The 26755-nt window shown below is 40.4% G+C and overlaps 2 protein-coding genes across 2 annotated transcripts; both read right to left on the bottom strand.

Annotated features, from left to right (window-relative positions):
• Positions 1–1268: 1268 nt before the first annotated feature.
• LOC307019270 (phosphoglucomutase-1-like) lies at positions 1269–14726 on the bottom strand. Its single transcript, XM_079650025.1, has 12 exons — positions 14026–14726; positions 10869–11115; positions 9386–9548; positions 8994–9140; positions 8283–8408; positions 6080–6270; positions 5841–5995; positions 4283–4398; positions 4051–4186; positions 3077–3260; positions 2805–2933; positions 1269–1504 (listed from the first exon to the last, which is right to left on the bottom strand). The coding sequence occupies exons 1-12, from the start codon at positions 14196–14198 to the stop codon at positions 1415–1417; spliced, it is 1857 nt and encodes a 618-aa protein (XP_079506151.1). The 5' UTR covers positions 14199–14726; the 3' UTR covers positions 1269–1414.
• A 152-nt stretch (positions 14727–14878) lies between these two features.
• Positions 14879–24852, bottom strand: LOC307019272 (angiopoietin-related protein 3-like). Its single transcript, XM_079650027.1, has 7 exons — positions 24232–24852; positions 23512–23622; positions 21854–21968; positions 21430–21543; positions 20986–21081; positions 20495–20767; positions 14879–16878 (listed from the first exon to the last, which is right to left on the bottom strand). Exons 1-7 carry the CDS (start codon positions 24721–24723, stop codon positions 16658–16660), a joined length of 1422 nt encoding a protein of 473 aa, XP_079506153.1. The 5' UTR covers positions 24724–24852; the 3' UTR covers positions 14879–16657.
• Positions 24853–26755: the final 1903 nt, after the last annotated feature.

Raw genomic sequence — 26755 nt, 5'->3', positions numbered from 1 at the left:
GGAAGGTTCTGCCGTGTACTTGGATGACGTTGTGATCTATAGCGATACGTGGGAGGAACATTTGGCCTGTATTAAGAAACTGTTTGACCGGTTGAGTCAGGCGTGCCTGACAGTAAACTTGGCAAAGTGTGACTTTGCCTTTTTAGGCTCTAGTGTTCCTCTGATTGTGTACAAAGACCATAACCCCATCACTTTCTTGCACTCAGTTTGTTGCCCAAATCACAGGTTGACGCGGTGGATGCTTTATCTACAGGCCTATTGTCTGGATATCTGCCACATTAAAGGTTCGAATAACGTGGTGGCCGATGCTTTGTCTAGGGCTCCGAGCTCTTAAAGTGCCTTGTTGTGAGCCGAAGTTGATGAGATGGGAAGGAGGACAGTACAGGAACTACAAACGGTCGGTACAGATAAAAGTAATGTCAAGTAAAAGAAAAGGAAAATATGTGGGGTAAATTGGGATGTTTACTGTTGGGGGGTCCTGTTGGGTAGTTAACGGTGTTCTGAATGGAACCATTTTCTTTATGGGGGTGAGTGTGACGACCCCTCCACACCACTAGGCGTTCCATGGTCTCTCTCTCTCTGTTTACAGGATCCGGTGCTGTGGGGCCGGCAATTACCTGATGAGCTGCACGTGGGTCAAAAAGCCTATAAGAAGAGGGCCCAGCCGGATACGTCTCTCTCTCTCATTCCTCTCGCACAATCTCCGTGTGAGCTTCGTGTCGCGGCTGTCTTTTTGGTGTCCACAAAATAAAAGGATTGTTATACTTTCAGACCCTCGTCTCGCCTCCCAGCTTTTTGTTGCAGCCCAAGAGCCGGGTTGTAACATAGATAAGAAAAGGGAAAGAGACGGATGAAAACATGAAAAACTACAACCCATTTTTCAATATGTTTTGCATTTCGCGAAGACTAATGTTAGAACTACTACAAATATTGACTTTGATCTCAACATTTCAACCTTATTCTCAACAGTTTGATTTCATTCTTGACATTTAAACTTAATGCTGATAGTTTCTACTTTATTCTCAACATTTACATTTTCCACATTTTCACTTTATATCTAAAATGTTATCTTTATTCTCAACATTTCATCTTTTATATCAACATTTTCATTTTCGACATTTAGACTTTATTCTCGGCATTTCGATTCCCAACATTTAAATATTATTATCAACATTTCACCTTTATTTTGATAACTAATTTATTTTCTTATGGCCAGCCATATTCCCTTCCCTAGGTTTCTGCTATATGTGGAAAAGACCACACATAACCCGAAAATAAAAAGCAGTTTAATGTGTAACAGAATAAATCACCAGATACATTTTAGCCTCACATGCAAACTCCTGCATGTTGTGCCGCTACACTTGGAATTGAAGCTCAGTTTATACAAAAAGAGGAAATAAAATAGGAAGGGGATTCATGTGATGACTGAAGGGCCACTTCGGCCCGTTCTGTGATGGAGCTGAGAGATCTTCAGAGCGATGGTTGCCAGGGGCGCCAGCATCACCTGTCCCAGACAAGGATGATATTAGACTCAAGCAGCTGGCTGCCAGATGCCTCGGATGCATTTCCTCATTAATATTTAACTATAAGGAGACATTAACTGTTTCGCTGAAATAGCTCAATTTATGAGATGTGCAATCACAAAGCAGAACATAATTATCTGGTCAACACTGACCTCTCAGAAAATGCTCTTTCTTCTTAAAATTTATTTGTCCTACCTAAATGATACACACGGCTTCCATACCATTGATTAAACACTTAAATTAAACTTAAATCAAACATTGACATACTGTTTGTAAATGTGTTGGCTTTATCTGGCACTGTCATATATTAAATCCTAACACATTTGTAGATTTTTTTTTATTTTTTAAGTTTAGGTTATTTTTTGTCGTCCCAAAATAGCTTCAAGTTGTAGTTGTACATACAGTACTAGGACTGTTTCCTTCATTGTTATACAAAACTGTGCACATATCATATAAATATTGCATTGATTCAATCATTGTAGAGGCATAGGATACAATGAGCCTCAATTACTGTTAAGTCACAACCAAGCTTCCAAGAGTCATGGTGTAAGTCATAGAGTAGTTGAAAGTATAACTAGGTGTTGCATTGAGTTCTAAGAATACACTAATAATACCTATCACAGTGTTTGCAAAGGTGTTCAGTGTTTCTTTCTGGGGGGGTAAAGGGGTAAATATAGAATCAGAGCACAAATCCAAAAAGGGAACAAAACAATGTACTATGTGTCACTGAAATGCACTAAAACGATCAGCTAACTGCCAACAAATAAAGTCTCTCTTCCTCTTACTGTCTGTTCCTCATGCTGCTTTTCCATGGAGGTCACCTGAGGACTCTTATATGCTCTGACACATGATTGGCAGACGATTGCTTTGCCAAGAATTTGAATAGACGTGAGTGAGACAAAATTGTATTTAGGGTGTGGCATTATGAAGGCCAGTGTTTACCAGCTGAACAGAGAGTGTACAATTAGCCAATTTGTGTTTAGACTTTAGAAAATGTGATTCAGATTATTTTCCTGGTGATTTAAAAAAATTATGCCTAGCATCTGGACTGAGTCTCGTTGCTGATAAATGAGCTTCAATTGTTCAGGACATGTGCATAGTTTGATTTGTGTGAGTTTACAATTGAGAAAAACTGTTTTAAAATGTACTGTAATGCCTCATATGGACGCTGGTTATCCCTGTCCTGCTCCTCTCTACCACATGGCACTATCAATATCTCATATAATGCAAAATGATGAGGCCTGTCTCAGACTTTAAGCTTTCAGAATTTAATATATTTACCTGTGTGTCTTCAAAGATCTGCTCCTTCTCGTAGCTGTCTATGTAGATTCGGACTGTCGCCCCTTGGCTGCCTGTCCCACTGAGTCTGTAGATGATCCGAGAACCATCAGAGAAGATTATCCGTAAACCCTGCGGTGAAAAACAGCCCAATACAGACTAAGTGAAGCTTTTAGGATCTGCAGGCACAGCTGAGTAGCTCCAATCAGGTTACATCCAGTATCTGTACAAATACAAAACTGCATTATCACAGGAATACAGCTCAGTGTGTGTACCTGGTTCCTTGAGATGCTGCTGTCCACCGGGTCTGTGTACTCAAAGTTGTCTGCTTTTTCCACTTGGTAGATTTTGTCCTCCACAGCAAATCTCTGCTTGACAAAGGACTTGTCTGCGATCAAGATCTCCAAATCCTCCATCATCTCACAGGCTGCATCTATGTCTATGTTCTCATAGTCATATCTAGACAGAAAACAGAACACTTATTCTTTTACATAAGTAAGAGCTCTTAATCTACAGTGGTCTCAAGTGAGTTCAATGGGAGGCCAACGCTATGATAGGCACCATCTACCAATTTCCAAAGTAATACTCAGTAAATGTCTTTCTGGAACACTTAGGGGATTTTAAAGTCCATGGGTTTGTAAATGAATTACAATTAACTGATGAATCATTGACGTGAATCAATGCCAATTGCACATTTAATGAGGCTACTTCCTTAATAAAAGATGCAAAATATGAAGGAAAAGTAAATAATGTCTCCATGTGTGTTGACTCAATAGTGATAACATTAACAACATTAACAATGGGTTACATTACCGAGGTCCTTCTTATCTAATCTTATCTTATATTATTATGCGAGAGAGAAAATCCTTTCGAAAGTAAGAGTCTGAAAGTCTTAATGCAGAATATATATAATATATCTGGTTACATTTGGTACTTATTTCCACAAAGGGAAATACTTTTTTTAGAAAAAGCCCTGACATCATCACGTTATATTTTGTATTTACTAGATAGTGGACTTTAAAAAATATGTAATGTCACATACATTCCACTAGGTGTCAGCCATGTCCTGCATCTTCTTCACCTGTATCTGTACCATAAATCCAAACTATATCCGTATAAATAAAAAATGAACATTATTTCTACTTATAATAACCACTTCTTTGCTGATTTTTTTGTTTTTTAATAGATTATGGTGTAAGCTCTGAAGACAAAACAACAGATAAACAACACAGGGTTGTGGACGTCTCACCTGGTGTAGTAGTTCCTTCCATATTTGAGCCAGTGTTCCCTCAGGATGTCCTCCACACTCTGCCGTCTGGAGGCCAGGATGGAGAACCATGCCAGCACGGCCCACAGCCCGTCCTTCTCACGGATATGGTCTCCACCTGAAAGACGAGATGTTATTAAATGACATTAGAGTCTTTTACCCCCGACACTAAGTTAATTCCAGTCTTTTGATCTAATAACTTTCAGTACAGTACCTGTGCCGAAGCTTTCTTCTCCACACAGAGACAGTCTGCCTGCGTCCATTAGGTTCCCAAAGAACTTCCAGCCAGTGGGAGTCTCATATAACTCTATTTGTGTTGCTTTGGCTACTCTGGGAATACAAGGAAAGAATACAGTGAACATTTAAATTATAATATAATGTGTACTTATGTACTTAATGTGTATAAAGGTATTTATGCTGTATTTGTTCTTAAATGTCTTTTGCTTTTAATCTGTAAAGCACTTTGAAATGTCACGTGCTGAAAAGTGCTATATAAATAAAATTGCCTTGCCTTACTTATGCAATGTTAAATGCAACTATTTCATTTAAATATATTGCCACATAAGTACTCTAAGTTTCACATGGCTTCAACTTCGAAAATCAGGGCATTATTGATGAGAATCTTATAAAATCTCACAATAAGATTCAAAAAGTATTCCTGATTCAGGACAAAAGGAAGTATATTTTTTGTTTAACTCAAATCTGTTGTGCACTGAAGAACGCAGCGTGGTAAATTAAGGCATGAAAGCATGGCAAATTGTGTACAAGACGATAGCGTTTTACTTTTTTGAAAGTAATATCCACTGCTATAATAAGACAAATAGTAATTTTTGTTCATACACTTGAAAAAAATCATTTACCAAAAACGTTATTATTTCTCCATTCTCAGTGATTTAATAATAACAAGTTCAAGAATACCTCATTCACACCAACGGTGTTTCAGGGCCGGTTCGGAGCTGGAGCTTGAAAAGCACCGGGTTTTCCTGTTCACACCGCAGCGGAGCAGCCTCTTAGCTCCGGAATCCGGTTCATTTCGAGCACCACATTTTTTTCCGGCCAGAGCAAAAGCACCACATACGTCACGCTTACGTGGAGGCGGGGGCAGGGGCAGGGGCGGGATCAACTCCTGAACAACAACAAAAAGCCGGCGTTTTATCCAGTTTGTACACAACGATGGAGAAACTTAACAAGCAGCAGTGGTCCACTGAAGAGACCAGCTACCTACTGGGAATCTGGTCTTCTGAAGAGGTACAGAGGAAGCTGGAGCACAATCGGCCATTGTTGTTGTTGTCGGTGTCAGCTGTGAGGGGTTTCCACGCGGTTTGGCTTAATGAAGCAGGCACGCAAACGGTTATGTCATGACGCAAACGATGACGCAATGACGCAGCACCAGTCGGACTCTGGGCAGTGGGAAAAGAGCCGGAGCTAAACCGAAGAACTGGTTCTGAACCTGAAAAGCTCTAGCACGGAGCTTGAACCGGAGTTCCGTTGGTGTGAATGAGGTATAAGTGCTGCTTGTTACAAAAATTTAATTATAGGTTTAGTCAAGCTGTCGTTTTATTTCCTATAGAGAAGTGACAATTTAAAAAATAAATTGTGTTCAAAACACTGCAAACTGTCATTTTTTTACAAACACAATAATCCTTGACACAACTTTGACATGGTTTGTAGGAATACTGTCTATCAGTAGCAATACTTTGATCCCTTTATAAATCATTTCCCCCCTCTAACCTCACTCAGTGGTTGTAGAAGTGATGGCTGTGTGTTTTTACCTGTCTAAGGCTGCGCTTGTGGGCATGCTGCGGGCGAAGCCTCTCACCCCAGTTTGCTGGAAGTATGGGATGCAGAAGATGTTGTCAGCAATCACAGCCACAGAGTCAGAAGGGGTGACGAAGAAGCCGTGCTTACCGAGGATCATGTTACGGTCCTAGAAAGGCAGACATAGGGTCAGATGTTATTTGTGTTGGTTTCATTTTAGAAAACCTAAAGAAAGACACAGCGGTACACTTACCCCGTCACCATCAAATGCTGCAGCAAAGTCATACTGTCCGTCTCTCATGCTGTCAACCAGATCTGCAGCATGAGTGAGGTTAGGATCGGGGTGCAGACCCCCAAAGTCCTCCAGAGGGACACAGTTGATGGCAGAGTGGGCCGGGCAGCCCAGCTCCTCACAGAGTATCCTCTTTACATACAGTCCTACCACTGGGGAGAAGAGAAACAGAGATAAGATATAAAGACAATTATGAACTCCGGAAGTCAAATATGGGGTTGCACGAAATAGCGCAATTGGAATTAAATTGTATGGCTTATTTGAATACTGGATGCTGATTAATCAATTTAGAACATGCTGCAGTGAGCTTTCTTTTTTCTAGAAGACCACTGCTAAGGATAGCACCATTGCTATGGAAAGCACTCTGCTGCTAAGGGAAACACTCTGATGAAGGGACTATGTGTAGTCAAATCAACTTTGAAAGATGTCCGGTCAATTTAATGTCAGCGGTGGCCAAACAAACATAATACTTTAAAAATATTCATTTTTATATTTGTACATTGCACAAACCTTTGGATTCATGATGGCTAAACTTTCCCTTGTGATGTCACCCATTGGTTTGTGTACTATGGTTTTGATTTTGTCTGATGGCTTCTCATCTTTTGGTTGTCTCAATTTTGTTTTTTTGTAACAAGGAGTGACAGGGTGATAAGGATTAACTGAAACTTTGATGAACTGAAAACACTGTCAAAGGGTTCAAGTTCTAACAATAAGAAAGACAATATCTAAACAGAAACTTATTCATTTAATGTAAAATCATGTTGTGTTGAAGAAGGCTCTCAACTAGCAATTGAGACCATACAATGATTAGTGAAATATTCACAAAGGTAATAAATGAACTGAGAAATAGTGTTCTATACATTCAGATTTTGCAACAGATGCCCCTGCTGGATATTTAAAATCATTGTGGCTTTAAGGCCCTTCCCCGCTGGCTCAACGTTTTCAAATGGTTGTTACTAGGTAGATATAAAGTCACTGCCAGCTGTTGGTTATCTAAGCACAAAGACTGGAGAATACTACAAAAACGACAAAAGAGTTAGCGTGTTGATTTGTATTGTGTCTATAGCTTGAAAAATAGAGAGAAAGTCCAGGGCAAAAGCAGTAGGGGTGTTGTAAAAATGAAACACTATAAATATAAATTCTTATGACTTCCTGTTAAATGTTGGCACAGGGGATGTGAGATCTGTTGGCCCATTAGATCGAGTTTCAATGTTTGGGGACGCTTTAAATAGCTTTAGTAACCTGATCATTTTGAATTATTCTTAACCTCCTGTTGTCTTCGGGTCAAATCTGACCTATTTACTACTTTCATCAATCATAACTTTTTAGTTTTACATTCGATTGGATTAAGGCTTTATGATATCCTTCAGAGTAGACATTTGAACATATGAAATTGCGGATCACCACTTTCATTGAATTTTGGATGATTTAGTCAACTTTGTAACACCCATGGTCTTCCCGGTCAAAAATGACCGCCATAAAGAAAAGGAATTAGTAACCATCCGAATCAGATAAAACACACACACACACACGGGCGCACACACACATGGGCACACACACACACACACACACACACACACACACACACACACACACACACACACACACACACACACACACACACACACACACACACACACACACACACACACACACACACACACACACACACACACACACACACACACACACACACGCACACACACACACTCTAGATGTGTCCCCCGCCCCCTTATGGCATCCCCCCATGTGAATCACACCTGGCACACACAAACACAGAACAATTTGACACATTTCCCGCTCTTATGTGCCCATCCCCCCACATGGATCACACCTGGCACACGCAATACATGTTCAGTGTCGATTCTTTGTATATTTACTGCAGTTTTTCATGCCGGTTGTCAGATACAATATTTACAGTTTGAAAGGGTGTTAAATGAAATTTGGTGATGATCAATGGTTTTTGTGTTAATGTAATAGCAGTTAAAACAGGACCGGTCAAATTTGACCGTGAACACCAAAGTAAGGGGGGGAACACGAAGACAATAGGAGGGTTAAAGCTAACCCTGCATGTTTAGACATGATCATCTTTCTGTCTTTTGTATTCAGAGTGACAGAGCATATTTTTGATGACATGACATGCTCTTGGTTAATATCCTCTCACCTCCATGCATGGCATCCAGTCTGATCTTGATGTGGTTTTCTCCAGATAAAAGCTCCTTCAGCGCAGAAAAGTCAAAGATGTTCCTCAACAGGTTAGCGTAGGATTCCACAGAGTCCACAATTTCCACTGGACATAACAAACAGTAAGAAAAGTATACATTATTATCAAATAATAAATGATGAAAAGGATCACTGAAGAATATACGGAAGACTATTAGGGCCAAACATAGCAGAGAAGAATGTGCATGTTAAGAATAAAGTCGAAACGTTGCTAATAAAGATGTTTCTTTTATTATGTGATAAAGCTACTGTAGTAGTTTGAGCTATTATTTAAGGTCTGATGTTATTCTAAACAAGTTATTTCTCACAATGTCATTTGAACTTTTTGCAAATATTTCAACTTTATTTATTTTGTAATAAATGCTCAAATGTACTTTGATAATTACACTTTTTTTCTTGACATCTTGCCTTTACTCCAATTCAATTCTTACATTTGATTCCCTCCTTGGACATTTTCCCCCTTTTGCCAGGCCCTAATTCTCTTCCATACAAAAAGTGTGTAATCTCACTAGTTCATAAAATAAAAAAAGTCTTATATAAACGTATCAAGCATCCTCACGTAATAACATCAACACACCAACATTTCTTTCTCTCATTACCTCTATCTTCTCCTATTTTAAGTAATGGGTGTCAGACAGATGTTGCACTTCACCTGAAAAGGGTTTGAACTTGTTCTCAAGATCGAACATCTGTTTGCCCAGACTGGTCAGGTCCACCTGCAGTCCGGGGCAGATGGCAAACTCTTCGATGGTCCTGCTGATCTGAAAGATCTTGTTTGTGACAGCCTCCTTTGCTGGACCTATGAAGAAGAATAGTCTCAACATAACACATGATATTGCATTTAGTGGTGTACTAAAGAACTGTAGACGATTGAGGGTAATATAAGGTTGTTTTGGATATTAATTCATCCTTAATTGAATGTGTTTATCCCAGACAATCCTACATTTGATCTCATCACTGTGTCTAAAAGTGGCCTTGTTAACTTCTCTTGTACACTATTTTTCTCTTGCCCCCTGCATGCTTCCTCTTCTCCAGTTTCCATACCTCCGTTTGCAGTATTGAACTTTATGCCAAAGTCTCCATCAGGTCCCCCGGGGTTGTGGCTGGCAGTGAGGATGATGCCACCGATGGCTTTGTATTTCCTGATCACACAGGAGATGGCCGGTGTGGACATGATCCCGTGGTGTCCAATGATCATACGACCCACCTGAGGAAATGTCACACAGGTGTGTGAGAGTTGGCTTCGAGGAGTGTGTGTCTTAATTTATCTAAGTGGGGGAGGGAAGGGAATGTCACAGAATATCAGGTGTGGTTTGTCCTGCTTAAAGTAACTGGGACTTCATTTAATGAATGACAGTTATGGCAATTTTTATTATGTGTGAGTGTAATTGAAATCTCTCTAACTATCCTACTGAGAAAGCATCAGGCACTTTAAGGTTGTGTAATTTAAACCGTTGGATCCCAGAGAGCTCATTACTGGACCTGGCAAGAGAATAGAAAACATGTTTCTTTTCTATGTGAAGGAGCCGTAGTTACGGGAGCAACTGGCTGCATTTTTATGGCAGAGAGTCTCTGCTGTTAAATTGCATTAAACTGTCTTCTATCACTGTTTTGTATTGATTATCACTCACAGATTCTGATGAGCAACGGCTCCCAATTGCAAGTTATAATTGTAATTTCATCAGGCAATTGCACATGCAAGTATTTGGAAAAAGGAATGAATACTGACGACTGACTGACTTCATTATGCCACCTCCCAGGGCAAGTATAAGGAAATCAAGCAGCTCACATGCCCGATCTTTCGGGAAGGAGTAGAACATTATTTGAGTTGATGATGGAGTAACTTAACTTGCCTAGATAAGGAGTAAACCATCTCTCTTCCTTCTTATCTCGGTTAGGAGTTGCATTTGCCCATAACCGATTGGTCACCAGCGAAAAAATGGCTGCGGGTTAAGACTACGTGATCTGACACTGCAAGCAAGCCATTCATCTTATTCTGGAAAAACTATTTAAATAGGGTGGAGTTTAAGGATGGGCAAAAGTCCAAATTGACTTACTAAATTAAGATTATATAACACAAATAAATTAGTTGTTTTCAGACAACTGCAAAATTAAAACAATTTAAATAGAGGAGTCTTTAAATGTACTTTGGCAATATATAATATACATTACATTTTACATTACATTACATGTCATGGGACTCAAACTTGCTATCCCCTGATTCAAAGTCCAGCACACTATCCGCTGAGCTACAGCCTCCCTCATATATACTAACAATACAATGCAATTTACATTAAATTATTCTCTTCAATTTATTAAATTGTTTTAAAAAAATGTCCCTCTTTCAAAACATGCATGTTTCAAACGCTACAAATTGGATACTGATAAGTGATGAGGTTGGTACAACTTATGGCAATAAAAGGATAAGAACATGGTGACACCCACGTGCTCACATCCGCCCACACATGTACACAAACACCAATTGAACAGAATGCTCACACAAACAATCACACATGGGGACACTGACCCCGTTGGCAGCTGCCATCTGCACAATGACCTCAACAGCGGTTCTGTTGAAGAAGCGGCCGTCCCCTCCGACCACCACTGTGGATCCCTGTCGGTCCCGCAGGTCGATGGAGGAGAAGATACTCTGGATGTAGTTGTGGAGGTACTTCTTCCTGGACTGGAAGACGTAGACCTTTTTCCTCAGGCCGCTGGTGCCGGGCCTCTGGTCGGAGTAGGGGGCTGTAGGGACCGTTAACACCTGCAGAGGACTGTTGTCCATTGTTTCAAATGTAACTCCAACTTAATGCAAGAGCCTAGAGAAGGAACGTGTTGTTCAGAGGGAAGTCCCCTGTCAGTTGACATGGGGCAGTGTACACAGGGGCAGAGTGGGATTGTATGATCCTGACTCCTCCTGTTATTTCACTGTGGTACTTCTGAGGCCCAAAATAACCTTCCAAACTAATGTGTGTGCAGAGGCATGGGAGGTAACCGAAGACGCTCCTTCACACATGTGCAGGGAGATCACTGTCAAGGCAGCAGGCCTGGACACAAAGCAGTGTGTTTGGGTGTGTCAGAGTGGAAGTACTGAGGTGTTATTGGATCTATTTGTCCGTCTGAACGGCTGCAGCTGTGCTCCATGTCCTGATATGCAAAAAGAAGGATGGCATCTCTAATCTAGGAGCGCTATTTCAGGAGGGAATATTTCCCCTTTTTTAAAAGCAGACACTACAGGTGAATATTGGAACATTTCAAACTGATGAAACTTCCAAAGTGTATTTCTCACCTTAACGAGGCCATATTATGCTTTTTGGGGGTTTTCCTTTCCTGTAGTGTGTTAGGCTTTTGTCCATGTAAATGGTCTGCAAAGGCTACAATTCCAAAGTTCCTTCCAGAGGGAGATTTTCTCTCACACACTCCCCCCCTGCCTGAAACACCTCCATTGGACTCCTTTGTTTACTTCTGTAGCATAGTGACGTCACCATGTAACCCTTGTGATTCTATTGTCTAGCACTCCAACATATTGTATGTGGCTAAGGGGCAGGACATCTCTTAACAGTTGACCAATCACAACAGAGCTGGCCAGCTAACCAATCAGAACAGCCTGGGCTCTGGTTTCAGACAGAGGGTGAAAAGAGGTGCTGCAGCACAGGCAGGATGAGAAACATAAAGAGCTTTTTGAACATTAAAGACACAGAATACAAATATAAACCTGAAAAGTATCATAATATGGCTCCTTTAAGACATTACTTTTTTCTGAGATTTATGTTTGAATTGGCAAAAATAACATTTGGTGAATTTAGGATAAATCTACAGAAGCAAAAATACTAACTTAGTCAAATCAACACATACATGTTTATCTGGATGATTTGAATGGTCTAAAACAGGGATGGGCAACTGGCGGCCCGCGGGCCGCATGTGGCCACCGCCCTCACTTTGGGCGGCCCGCGAGTCAATTTACAAAAATATATTGGTTTCACAGTTGTAAACAAGCAAATCATTTGAACCAGACCCCACTTGTAATTAATAATATTCACCGCTAGAGGGCGCTCCCCCCAAATTCATGAGGCCTGCAGCCAAGTGTATATTGTCTTCTGTTTACCTCTCGGCTTTCCTCCGTTAGCGGGAAAAGAAACATGAGCGCCCAAAAAAGAAAACTGAACCTAGAAAACCGTCTCTTTCAGCCAAAATGGGAAATAGATTATCTGTTTACAGAATTCAAAGGCAAACCTATGTGTTTGGTGTGTCTTGAAACTAAATCGGCAATGAAGGACTACAATTTAAGTCGCCACTACAACAGCACCCATAAAGACAAATATGAAAAGCACACAGGAGCTGCCAGAGTCGCCATCGTTGCTGACCTGAAAGGGAAAATATGCAGCAGACCTTTTTTTACCAGAGCCACGACTACACAGCAATCGTCTCTCACGGCGTCTTATGCCGTTTCCCTTGAGCTTGCTAAAGCTAAGAAGCCCCTGTCTGACGGCGAAATTGTGAAAAGTTGTGCAGTCCAGATGGCTAAAGCATTCGGAGATGACAACATGGCTAAAAACTTTGAAACCGTCTCTTTGTCCCGTCGGACAGTGACACGAAGAATATTTGAAATACAAAATCATGTCGAACAAAAGGTAAAACAAGTCATGCATGACTGTGCATACTTTTCCTTAGCGTTGGATGAGAGCACTGATGTGACTGATGTGAGCCAGCTTCTCATCTACACACGGGACATTAACAGTTCATTTGAAGTGCACAAGGAGTTATTGAAACTGGCTTCTTTGCATGGCACTACCAAAGGACAAGATATTTTCGCCGCTGTTGAAAATGTTGTAAGTGCGCACTGAGGATTTCACAAGCTCTCAGCTGTTGTTACCGATGGTGCGCCAGCAATGCAAGGAAAGCGCACTGGATTTGCCGGCCTCCTCCGCCAGAGTGGCGTTGACTGTCCAATAGTGCACTGCATCATACATCAGGTGGGTAACATTATTGTTATCTATTCTAATGGTTTTGAATGTGGGCATTCTTTGTAAAAAAAAAATCAGGCTAAATCAAATTTCGTTTTGATATTGCAGGAGGCTCTGTGTGCCAAATCAACGAACGTTAGCCATGTCATGGATTTAGTTACCAAGACTACTAATCTCATTCGAGGAGGGAACCAGTCTCTCAATCACAGGAAGTTTATAGCCTTTTTGGATGAAGTGAACGCCGCATACGGTGATTTACAGATAAGGTGGATGAGCCGTGGAAAATGCTTGGAGAGGTTTTTTGCGCTACGCGCAGAAATCCCTGTGTTCTTGGAGGACACCATCCAATGTGATACAAGTGCGTACTGCGCAAAACTCAGGAATACAGATTTTCTTCTCGACATGGCTTTCCTTGCGGACATTACCTCGCATCTTAATCACCTGAATATGCGGTTACAGGGAAGATGCCAAACCGTGTTGGATCTATATGCGCACATGAACGCATTTGTTACTAAACTGACTCTGTTTAAAGACGGATTTTCAGCCGACCGTCCTAATCTGGCGCACTTCCCGTCATGTGAAGAGATGCGCAAAAATGCCCCCGAATGTGAGAAAACATTACCCAAGTACAGAGCCGACATAGAAACACTGCAGCAGCAGTTTAAGAAGCGCTTTCAAGATTTCCACACCATGCAGCCACGCATCGAGTTATTCACTAACCCCCTCTCGGCTGCAATCATCGAGCAGCCCCCTGAGTTGCAGCTTGAAATGTGCGAACTACAGTCAGACCCCTTTCTAGCAAAGCGCCAGGAGAGGGGAATTTCCTTTTGGAGACTGCTACCCGAGTCCCGCTTTCCACTCCTCAGGGATTTTGCGCTCTCAATGGCCAGCATGTTTGGCAGCACTTACATCTGCGAGAGCAACTTCTCTATGATGAAGCACATCAAGTCAAGGGAGAGAAACAAACTGACAGATGAGACACTGTTCCATCTCATGCAAATCGGATGTACAAATGTTGATATTGACATTCAGTCTATTGTGCAGCAGCAGGAGAGGCCACAAGTATCTCATTAAGATGTATAGCTTACTGATCCAGCTGTGGGTGAAGTTCAGAAAAATGCATATGTTCTTGGTTTTATGTATGGAATGTGAGGGAAGCATAGAAACACAATACAAAGATGAATATTCGTTGTTAAACTCAGTGTTAGTGTTTGGTACAATAAACATTTATTGCCTATAGATATTTAGTTATTTTCATTAAATTAGTAGCTAAAGTTGGCTATTTAAATGTTGTGGATATAGTATCCTGCCGATGGAAGTGAATGGTCACGAAGTGGCCCTCTGGTAGTGAGGAAATTTTTTTTTGGCCCTCACAATCCTCAAAGTTGCCCATCCCTGGTCTAAAATAAAACAAGTCATGGTAGCAAAATAGCAAACAAAACTTAAAATTAACTAGCATATTTATTTACCTTGATTTTCTTAGTGTTAGAAAAAAGAGTGAGTCTTTAGGAGAACAAACAAAATATAGATATGGTTCCCAGCAGTCTGTTTACAAAGCATGACAGAACAACACTGCCCTCTAGAGTTTATTATTGGCTGTAACAACCAGCACAAAATAGTTGGACATCACAATGATCCCGGATTTAGAAAGGAGTAATAGTTAACATGTAATAGTCAATCATTTACTATGCTTTCACATAAAAACAAAGTCAGTGTTTTTAGTCAACGATGACACTACTCTGTGTCAGATCTCTGTTGACATAGAAAGATCATTCTGTGCCTGAGTATTGCCACAGCTTGGTTTAAATGGAAGTTTATACGGAAGTTAGCTTGTTGCAGTGACTGCAAAACAGTTAGAATCTAAGGCCCTAGCTCTGATGGGGTAACCCCCAAATTAGTCCATAATAACAAATAGGACGTTTTAGAAGTAAAATCTGGGTTTTCAGTTACAGATATCCACACCTCAAAGAATCAAAAACAGTAAAGATGAGTGTTTTTATCTGGAAATGGTTCCCAACCTTTTTTGCCTAATGACCTGTGAAAATATAACAATATCTGCTCGGGATGTCATGTCAGCAAATATCCTGATGATTGATTAGGTACTTAGGTCATTTCTTATCATAAATGGCCTAATCTTTTGATGTTTTGGACTCTGGACCTGACGTTGTCACATTAGTTATTATAGTCTTTTTTTAAAAATATTTTTTGACGTTTTTTAAACAATTCATCGAGGAAATAATCCTTAAATTCAGCCCTTGTAACTATTAAATGATGTTTAAGATTCCAGAGGAGTTGACTCTGTACCATAACAATAGAATAGGACTACAGTAGAATGGCCGTGTCAAGTCCACTGGTAGGATGGTCAGTGTGAGGGCCTGTTTTGCAGTCACTGCAACAATTGCAACAAGCTATAAACTTCCATATAAACAAAAGTGTGGCAAGGTGCAGACTCACTGAACTGAGGTTGTGCAGTAATGATGACTACACAACTAGAGCTTGGAATAGTACAATATAAAGTATAAAGAGTTAAAGTAAATGAGTCCAATACAACAACAAATGTATAATTGACACACCCTTATCACAGGAAGGCACATTGATATCCACAGATGTGTGATAACTTTGTTCTTTTAATTGATTAGCTAGCTAGTAATTTAACAATGCTTTAAGGTTATGTTTGTTACAGAAGAAGAGCTGAACAGAACAGCAGGCCTGTGTCCATCAGGTTTAAAACTCCTTCCACCTCAATACCTTTCCCTCCAGAGAAGGAAAAGCTAACTAGCGAGTCTTCCTAACAATCGCCATCATTTGTTCTACTCAAATGAACTGGGAAAACAGTTACATGTGCGTTTCCTCATATTTCTATGATCTGTACAGTATTTCACAAGACAAAAAAACCCTTAAAGAAGTTTTAGTAAGATCAATTCTGTAGCAGTCTTTCTCATCCTGCTAATTCTCTCCTTGGATTGTATCTTGTGATCCATTTAAGGGGTCCGTCCCCCTACTGTATGTTAGGAACCTGTATACTGAGAGTCAATGTGACCCAATATAAAAACTGCTTAAATATGGCTGTATGTTTTAACTTCTTCTCCATAACCTCTGAGATACATTGAGTGAAGATACATTGTAACTGCTAACTTTGAGGTTTCACAATGCAAGAGTATTATAAAGATGATCCTAGCAGGCAGTTATACATTTGTTCAGCTTCCTCAGTTAAGCATGCTTGTCACTTGGAGAAAAAACATCTTCCTCTCTGCACAAGCCTTCTTAAACCACGGCTGCCACATGAAGCATTGCCAAAGCTCATGGAGAGGTCACTGTTAATGTTTATTTACTGAATGATGGAGGTGGTGGATCACTGAAAGACACCTGCTTCAGAGGAGGCCAAAGCGGTGGAGATGGTGCTAGGAGGAGACACAGGATGTACAGAGATCTGGGTGAATTTGAGGGAGAAAGACGCCTTTCGGCCCAGCCTCCATTGAATCCCTCTCTTACGATCCGAGCGCCCCTTGGGTCTCATGTGGAAATATCTCCCATTTAGGTTGGTATCTCCGCAAGCGTTGTACCACCATCCACCTGGGAGAAGACAGAAATGACTTGTTGTTCAGCCAAAAAAGTATTCATTACTGTGTACTAGGGCTGAACGATTAATTGATTTTAAATCGAAATTGCGATTTGAAATTATGCGATTATCAAATCGAAAAGCCTGAGATTTTTTTTTACAATTTTTTTTTTTTCTTGTGTGTCAGTCATCCACACCAATCAGAAGTGCTGTGCTCCACATGTACCAGCCATTGTTAACCACTAACAAGTGGCCCATGATAGATGGCCATAGACAGTTTGATCCAATAGGCGGGTTCACACCGCAGTCAGGGCCGTGGGAAGTAGGGGTGCTGATGTTGCTGCAGCACCCCCTGGTGGAGGACAGGGGATCTGCACTTCCACAAGATATATTACAAATATAATACAAAAAAAACTAATTTTCAGCCTTGATGTAACAACATTCATAATTAAGTAAAGATAACATCCTTTTCACCCCGGTTACATTTTCTATTTGCCCTGTACAATGGGCGCTGCAGTGATGAAAGTGGGGGATGTTGGCTTATCAGGCGCCCGCAGCTCACAGCCAAAGTGAGAGAGATAGAGAGAGGGTATACCGCGGGGATACCGCTGGGATACCGCGGGGATACCGGGGGTATTGTTGTTAGCTTCTGCTTTGCTAACGGATATAAGAAGCCGTTTCTACAATAATATGGAGGGAGAGTTCTGTCCTGTCAGACTGAGCGGCTCAGTGAGGTAAAGGACTCTTGAGTGTAGATAGTTCACTTTAGTCTAAGTTATCTCAGTGAGTCTGAAACGTTTTGATCACAATTTATGTAAACAAATATTTCCAAGGCACTCCTTTATAATTATTAGGACAAATAAAAACAGGTTTGAAATCATTCCAATGTATAATATAGGACAGTAAACCAAAAATATCGTTTAAAACTGGAGAGATTAAAAAATATGCATAAATAAATAAATGTTAACTGGTAAAATAAGATATGAATGAACAACACAAATAAAATAAGTTACATTTATTTGTTATTGGCTATGGTAGGTTATTGGAAATGTTCACATATTTGATGAATAAAATGCAAACCGATCTTTTTCATATGGGTGTTTAGAGTTGTACCCCCTAGATCAGTCTCTAGTAATTGGGCGCTCAAAATGCACCAGATTTAAGCATTTTACTTTAAATTGTTAAAAAAATCTTCCCGAGGGGGCACCCCGGACCCCCCTAGAGGATGTGAAGTCCACCCCCCAAATTAAAACATGTTATAATACTAAATACATTTGAAGCCTTTTATATAAGCTGTCCACCATGTCAATATGTTTCTCTTTTTGCAATGTATTGGTCTTTTGTAGAGGTTTTTCATTGCCAGCTAAAATCTTGCCTAAAGGGCAGCAAATTGGTCAGAACCAGCCCTGGTGTCATCCCCACAGCACCCCCCATTTGAAACATGTTTCCACGGCTATGACCGCAGTACTTTTCCCACAAAGGTTCATGAGAACTTAGTTCATCAGAACTCTCTAGTTCTGATGAACTAAGTACAGATCGCGTTCACACCAGAATAAGTCCCTGAGGGAGGATTAGGCAAATGAAGCCGCTGTCGTCACTTCTTCTTCTTCTGCTTTGGGTTTACTGGAGCACCGCAAACAACTTCACGGCGTATACTGCCACCCGGAGTCCCCGGCCGGAAGTCCCCAGAGTTGGGGAAGGCTTCAGTAGAAGCTGCTGGGACTCCCAGCAGCTTCTACTGAAGCCTTCAGAGTAAATCGCCAGAACGCCGACACTTCCTCATCTCCACCGCTCACATGTTTTATTTTGTGTTGCCATAAGTTAGTCTCACTGCGTTTCTGCGCTGGGCTAATGCTAATACTAATCATGCTAATGCAAGGATAATAAAATGGCGGCTTCACAAAACCTTTTGGGAGTTTGACGGGGCGTGGTTTGCATTCCGCCCAGCCAATCAGACATAGGAACCTTTTTCTCCCACGGAAGTACCTGCTCTCTAGCAGGGACTGAAAAGGTGGTGAAAAGGTTCTCATTAACTCATTTTAGTTCCGGCTCTTTTTGGTGTGAACGCAACATTTCGGAACTATATCGGAACTAAAGTGAGAAAAGTACTGCGGTGTGAACGCGGCTAATCACCTGCCAAGTATTTTTGAAAGTGCCTGCCCTTTCCAAATGGCTTCCAATGGAGATCTCCTAGATGGTTTAGTGAAACAAACAATCTGAGTCAGGTTAGTAATGCTCCATCACATGTGTTACATCTATTACAGGGTGAATCTTAAACTGAAGCTTGACTTTAAAGCAACCCAACGGAAGTTTCATGTAAGTTTGGTTCTTTCACTCGTAGCTCGGGCTGCGGGGGTGCTAGAGACGGGAGCATGTTGATACGACCTTCCTAGCCGGAATTATGGCCGGATTTTACAATAAAATTATGTTGGGTCGCTTAAAAACAAATATCGCAATTCGAATCGCAATCGCAATATTTATCAGAAAAATCGCAATTAGATTTTTTCCCAAAATCGTGCAGCCCTACTGTGTACATATGCACCTGTGAGAGATGTACAGAGCTGTCAGATATTTTTTATCCTATATCTGTAATAGAGAGGTGAATGAGTGAATGAGTCCTCAAACCCAGAAATGTCTAAGCACTTTTCCCTCATCTTGAAGTCAATGATTTTTTGAACATGTTTGTGGTTAACAGCCAGAAATAAGGTTGATGGTTAGCATAAGCTTAACAAATGTTAACCCACACGTGAATGTACAAAGCTTCTATGTGTCAACAAAATGGTGGATGCTAACAAGTGACAAAATAAACTTTCAAACAACACCACACTGTCACTACCCGATCTGCAGTGCGCATGTGCGAGATGGTCCGCCATATTGGACAACTCCGGACGGCAACCCAAGTAGGACACTTGACACAGTGGCTTTTGGCAAAGCTCAAAAAGAAAACTCGAGAGGGATGAGTTATTGTTATTACAACGTGACTTCACTATTATTTAACAACTCTTTTTATTGGGTTCTCTTTATTTGGGGTTAAGTCGATTGTCAGAATAAGTGAGAAATGGATTTAACTAGCTGCAGATCGGGTAGTGACACAAACCAAACACTAGCCGCCTTTAGCTTAGCGGTTTGCCACAGAACATATTTTTCTGCAATATACCGAAATCCATTTGAAAAATCCAATTGCTTTCTATCGAGTGAGCCCTTGCGATGCTAACTTCCAGGTCGGCCAAACTACGTCATTGCTGCACTAATATGTGTTACAGATTAGATAATATTAGATAGATTCTTTAGCTGTATCTGTTAAAAATTTGTATTTGTATTCGGAGAGAACAACGCAAGTGGTCGTGGCTTATACAGGAGACTTAAATACACGTTAAACCGGGCAAATATTGTATTTCCAATCCTAATATTCATTGACAATGCAATCGTTGTGCCTTGAGAGATTCAAATTGATTGATTGATTATAAAATGTAAACACGTTCTTACTCTACTTTCTTATCTTGTCAAAAGTAAAAACATTTTATTTATTCATCACATATTTCCCCCCCCCCATTCTAGATAGAAAGAAAAACTATTTTTACTGCATTATTTTTGCTTTTCAAATAACATATCCAGTCTCATCCCTAGTACCTGTGTAGTCTTGGGCACAGTTGAAGCCCTGGAGGTTGTCATTGTCCCTGTCCTTGGTGGAGAACATCATGCCAGAGTGGTTGCTCATGGGGTCCGGCACCTCTCCAGACAGATGCGTGAGGTGAATGGTGTAGTTGCTCTCAGGACCATTAAGGTTAAATCTGTATTCTATGAAGCGCCTGTCCTGTTTCCAGTCTTCCAGCTCGATGTGAAGGACGGAGTTTCCCTGAGCGGCCAGAGAGTGGATCTTTCTGAGACCGAGCCAAAACTCCCCTGTTAGAGAAACATCATTTAGCGGTCACAGCTGACATGATTTAACAAGCACCTTTGAAAAGTGATGCACACAAACGTACAGAATATTTTCACTTACAGAGGTTGTAATGTTATAATCATGATATACGTCAAGTCATTTCAAATTTGGCAGATGAGAATACCTTTTCTAACTATAACATGGGTAATTAAAGTCTTGAGAACAGAGCTGTGTCTCTCACCTTGAAAATCTCCAAACCCATTTTCATACTTCTCCCAGATTTGATCGAAATTTAGTGAGCCGTCGTTTCTTCGCTGAATGACTGTGGCTCCGTGATCTAAAATGGAAAAAAAGGGAAAAAACAATCACTACTTTTAAAGTTCTATCTATATTTGTTTTGTTAGTGGCTGAGTCTGCCTTTCAAGAACTGGATTTTAATAATCTTTAAACATATTAGAGCATTCACTTGACACAGTCCATGCATGGAACCCACTCTCTACACAGGTGCATTATACTGCTAATGAAAATCAAAATGTTCTACTGTTGCTTTAAATTAGGTTTACAACTTTAAGTAAAATATAAAATATAGATTGATTGACTTAATAAAGACTAAACAAGGTATAAAATATGAAAAAACTAGTCCTGTGCTCTGTTAAACTTTAATATTTGTGTGTTGGTACAGTACCTTTGCTCATGTCACAAAAAGCCATAAAGGGCTCCGCTCCGGTAGGTCTGATGACAAAGAGGCCACTGACTCGTTCCCCTTTGTTGAACAGGTCACTGCAGTCCAATGGCAGGTCTATTTTAATAAGGCCCAGAAGTATATAGTTAAAACTGCCCTGCATAAAGATTAGCTTTAAATCTGGAGCAGTGCACTTGTGTGGCAGTTCATATCAGCAATAAAACGTGTGCAGGATCATTGATTGCTCAGTAAAAGCTGAAAATGTGTATCAGGCAGGCAGGTAGGTATGAAATCGGAAGCGAAAAAGTTATGGAAATGATCACATTACAATTCCAAATCGATGGACATGGCAAAGGTTTTGGGCCTGCAAAAAATAAAAGACGCCAGATCCTAACATCGACATTTGCAAATGTTTTATTTTCCTTACTCGTCATGCCGTTGTTAAAGTTTGAGGTCAAATAAGGGGTGAGTGTTGGTGCTTCATTGTTGTAGGTTTCAGGCATCCTCTCAATGGTCTCCTGGGCCAATGTGTTGACTGTAAACTGTGGAGAAATAATAAGCAAAAACTTTAGCATAAAGAAATAATCCTAATGCTGATCATGGTGAAATAATTTAGATTCCACATGTAAAGACTTTGGGTTGTTATTCTGCAAAATACGTTTTCTTTAGTGTTTAAGGTTAAAGAGTAAAAACATCAGTTTTGAGCTGTCAAGACGAAGGAAAGTTCAAATGAGTTATAACACTGAGGCATTGCCTAGGTTGTTAAAAATATGGACAGCTCCTTTATTATATCAGCACCAAATGATATAGTACAGTACCAGGAACATTTCTTTCTACAAGCACATTAAATGCAATGCAATGAGGGTGACAGCCCATGTATCAAAAAGCTGGCAAAAAATTATCTTAGGAAATATTTGGAAAAATGTAGTTCACACAGCAACTAGCTGAAAGGCCATGAGATTAGAAATGACTTTCCAATACTAATCTGAAAATGATTGGGCTGGGGGAGTGGCGTATTTAATAATAAAACAAAAAAAAGCTACCTTTCAAGCTACCGTTCCTTGAATGCAACACCCTCCAACAAAATATCTCAAAATAATATATTTCTAATGAAAATATCAGATTACTCTATAGCCAGATATGTATGACATCCTAAATTACACATTGGAAACATTTCTGCCAGACAGCTTTAAATATGAATGTGATAACTATAAAAAAAATTCTCTTACAATAAATCTCACAACGAAAGTGTGAGAAATTTTGAAAAGGCCATCCCAAAAGATATGACCCCTAATATGGGGAACTAGACTCTCACCCACTTTAAATGTTATCAATCCATTAAAAAACTGTAATCAGTTGTAATCACTTTTATTTTGAAGCTTCTAATATGACTAACAGGATGTAGGTATGAGCTATTGATTCCTCAGACTTCTCACTTACTGTATGCAATCTCCGCTATTTATTCAGCAAGGACAATGTTGGGACATTCTGGGATTTTGAAAGCTGCCAATTGGGATTGGCTGAATAAACACAAACCACCAAGAACGTTTATTTCACAATAGTGCAGTAGTAGTAGTAGTAGTAGTAGTAGTAGTAGTAGTAGTAGTAGTAGTAGTAGTAGTAGTAGTAGTAGTGGTAGCAGCAGCAGCCTGCAGTTTTTAACATGCGGTTCACATTGTGAATTGAAACAAAACTACTTGTTAAAGTTTAAACGTTGCTTAAGCTAAATAAGTACATAGTTAGCTTAAGTACACACGTTAGCTTACGTACTGTATGTAGCGTACAGGAAATACTATTGGATAAAAGTCCGGTGTATATTTGCACTTGACTTCTTTCTTTTCTCCTGTAATTACTCTGACGTCGTAGGTTGCCCCCTAATTATTTGTAACCTCCCTACAAGGTGATACAGCTTGCAATAGCCTACTGACCCAAATAAGAGGTAGAGAAGGGCCATACCAACTAAAATCTATGCTTTAGATGACAACTGATAATAGCCATTTAATAGGCTGATAACAATTTAAAAAACGGTGTCCCTTTAACACCCTCTTCGCCAACAAAACATTTCCAACGGTCCCTAGCAGTTACCTTTTCCTCGAGAGTCTTGAGCTGAACCCTCTGGTGGTTGAGCTGATCGCTCTGCTCCCTCACAGCCTTCAGCAGCTCTGTGATGCTCCGCTCCTGGCTGTGGATCACCTCCTGAGCCCGGAAGAAAGGTGGAATCATGGGAGCAGTTATAGAATGGTGCTATTTATTGTTAATATCACATAAAATAGTCCCTTCACACATTTGGAGAACAAATGCAAAACAAAGCATGGGTAAGCAAAAAAACATGCTACTTAGAAGTGTTGTCTTCTGGTCAGTGGTCACCTTTTGTCCTTATGTAACTGTTTATAAAGCTTTTAGAATGAAACCATCATAAAAACTTACTTATACCTTTTCAATCCAACTCATGGAATGTATGGTCAATAGACCTCGTTTACACCTCATTTACACATAAATAAAGTTTTGAGGTAAAAAATTACAACATTTTGGAATTATTCTGACAATAGTTTGGATAAAAGGGGCTTATCTTGATGGATTATAAAAGACTTAGGCCTATATGTCCAAGTTTATTTAGTAATCTGTTTGGAAATTATTTCAGGTGCTTTAATGAAAGTACATAATAACCAGATTGTATAAAGTTAGATTTAAAATTAGAAAAACCTTTAACCATGTCAAATGTGACCCGAGGACAGCAGGAAAATCTTACAGAAATATTTCCAGTGCACCAGAAAGAAAAAAGCCTTTCCAGCAGCGGTGGCTCACCCTGAGGCCGTTGATCTCTGCCACTTGTTCTCCTGTCAGCAGGCCGTGCGACAGGCTGCTCAGCCTCTCTTCCAGTCCCTCCACCTTGTCCTGCAGCCGGCTTTTCTCCTGCAGGATGTTGTCCACTTTGGAGTTGATCTCAACAGACAGGCCCTTGATCTCATCGTTGTTGGCTTTCAGCACCACCGTAGTTTTCTTCAGTTCCTCTTCTTCCTCTTTAATTTCATTGGCAAGCACTGAGAGCTGGTAAAACGAGCGGTCAAAGATGTTGATCTTCTGGAGGATGTCGTTTATCTGTCCTTTTGTCTTCTGAACAAACTCCCGCAGGCTCTGACCCAGCTGGAGGAGGCCGTTTGCCAGGAGACGCACATCGTCCAGAGCGGCAAATCGGGAGCGGGTCTCCACCGGGGCCTCGGGCTCCTCTGAGCCACAAAGGGCCGGGACAGAGGCAGCCGCCAGGACCAACAATACGTGAATAGGTGTAATTCTCATGTTGTCGTCGTGGTGGCGATATGTGTGTTGTGATGTTAGGCGGACAAATGGCAGCCCTCTCTCTCCGCTCTGACCGAACGAACAGTGAGGATCCTGGGCTTTATACACTGTCTGGAATGTGGTCAATTATTAACTCTGATCAATATCTGCATGGATGATTCAGTTTCCTCCGGATATCAAAAGTTCAGCTCAAGCCAAATGTCAGTTATTGGATTTAAAATGGTCATCAGTTTGATTAACCATGAAAATGTCCTCAATGGAACATTGAAATTTAAATGATTTGACAACTTTGAATGTTGTCAAATGTATCAATAGGTACTGTACTTTTCCTGCAATGTTCAACCTAGCTCTCATTTATTTTCTTAAAAGGGACTGTTCAGATGTTTTAAAGAGGAATGGTAATGGGTACTTATTTATAGTTGGTGTATTTGCTACAGTAGATGGCAGACTTTACAAAGTTTGATAAGTAACTAGTACTAGTACTGCTGTCGATGGAGGCAGATATTCAAGCAAGCAAATATCTATTTCAGTGACGCCATATCGGAACATCTTCAAAGCTTTAATTCGCTGTGAGATATCTTTTTGTGACAGAAAACTGAGAACAGTGAGTGCTGTCTTGAAAGCCGCCAGACTACATTGAAGAAAACTGTAATTTTAACTCACAGAACATGGGGGTTGCAGGCCTAAACTGGTTAGTTTGTGTCTTTGTGTAACTTTGGGTGTTTCTGATTCACCAAAGACCCAAAATAACCAATGTTTGCTTCTCCAAACTGAGGACATGCCTCTCGCAACTACTGAAGGTTATACAGTTATTAATGTTATACACATACATATGGTACCTCATACATGTGTCAGTGTTTTCAACTTACCTGTACAGACTTTTCCTGAGGTCACAGCTTTTCTCTGTTATTGTTGCATGGCTAGTTTATCATTCACAGGAATCTGACAAAATGTACATAAAGAAATTATTTACGAACGTGACTTACAAGCTCATGGTTTTGCAATGTTGAAAGTTATTTTGTACGCTGTAGGTGCTGTGCAAATATGGATTGTTTGCATAAACTGTATAGGAGAAGTGTACAGTCACCTTGACCTACCTTGTTAGTTTGGGACTAGTATTTTGGAAAAACTGAGGGCACTCAAACCGTTAAACAGCGTTAGTGACAATCAATCACAACGTAGCCACGCCCTAAAGCATCACCGCTTATAGTCTATTTTACTTTAAATTGTACAATCATTTACAAAATGAACATCATTCTGTATAATTAATATAATCAATAATAAGTGAATACTTAAGGTAGAGAATAAACTCATAAGGAACATTTCTACAGAGGTAACAAATGAAGTGAGTTGAGGGGTCATTCTATACAATCTGACTTGTATTGGCAACCGGAGGAGCTGCACCCTGCTTGCCATTAGAAAGAATGCAGCTTGAAGCCACGTTGACAGTTGCTTTACTTTTGAGACTTGGAAGTTGTTTGTATTGTAAATACAAAGACACAACTGCAACCTGATTCGACATGTAATTATTGCTTTATCTCTCTACAGTTAAAACACCATCACCTACATAAAGGTTGCAACCTTCCTTATGACTCACAAGCAGTGGGAGTATAAGGAGATATATTACTGCCAATCCTCACAGGGTGATGACCCATGTCCTCTGCTAAATGTTAACTACCCATATTAGGGTTTGGGTCGCATGAGCCCCGACAGTGTGTACACAGTAAACACAGCCCGCAACCCTGACTTCAGCACGGGGCCCTGTTCTCTGCAAGGGAAATTTGTTGCGGCCAACATTCATGAATCATTTGACAGAGCAGCCCCAGCGGAGCTTCTAAGAGCAAGCGACGTACAGTGGAGGAGCCATGGGGGCGCAAGGGGAAGTGTCTGATGAACAGGAGAGGCCAGGGATCAAAATGTACAGGGGTTGAATGTGGAACATTGTGCTCATAAATACATATTTACGTCATTTATCGTTTAATTGTATATAGATAGATGGGAAGAGGCCTAGAGGCATGATTAAAAAGTTATG

Source organism: Notothenia rossii (assembly GCF_949606895.1).
Source record: "Notothenia rossii genome assembly, chromosome: 9".
Taxonomy (NCBI): Eukaryota; Metazoa; Chordata; class Actinopteri; order Perciformes; family Nototheniidae; genus Notothenia; species Notothenia rossii.
Note: the sequence above shows the minus strand (reverse complement) of the source record. Positions and strands in the feature narration are given on the sequence as shown.

What these genes read in the sequence shown, in the direction of transcription:
- LOC307019270 (XM_079650025.1), bottom strand. Translation starts at nt 14,198, where the DNA reads ATGCTGGCCATTGAGAGCGCAAAATCCCTGAGGAGTGGAAAGCGGGAC. An exon ending in AGATGGCAGCTGCCAACGGG is followed by an intron (nt 9,549 to 10,868) that starts GTCAGTGTCCCC and finishes ACATTTCCTCAG; the next exon opens with GTGGGTCGTATGATCATTGG. An exon ending in AGATCTTTGAAGACACACAG is followed by an intron (nt 1,505 to 2,804) that starts GTAAATATATTA and finishes TGTCTGGGACAG; the next exon opens with GTGATGCTGGCGCCCCTGGC.
- LOC307019272 (XM_079650027.1), bottom strand. Translation starts at nt 24,723, where the DNA reads ATGAGAATTACACCTATTCACGTATTGTTGGTCCTGGCGGCTGCCTCT. An exon ending in TGGGTTTGGAGATTTTCAAG is followed by an intron (nt 20,768 to 20,985) that starts GTGAGAGACACA and finishes TTTCTCTAACAG; the next exon opens with GGGAGTTTTGGCTCGGTCTC. An exon ending in CTGTGCCCAAGACTACACAG is followed by an intron (nt 16,879 to 20,494) that starts GTACTAGGGATG and finishes GTCTTCTCCCAG; the next exon opens with GTGGATGGTGGTACAACGCT.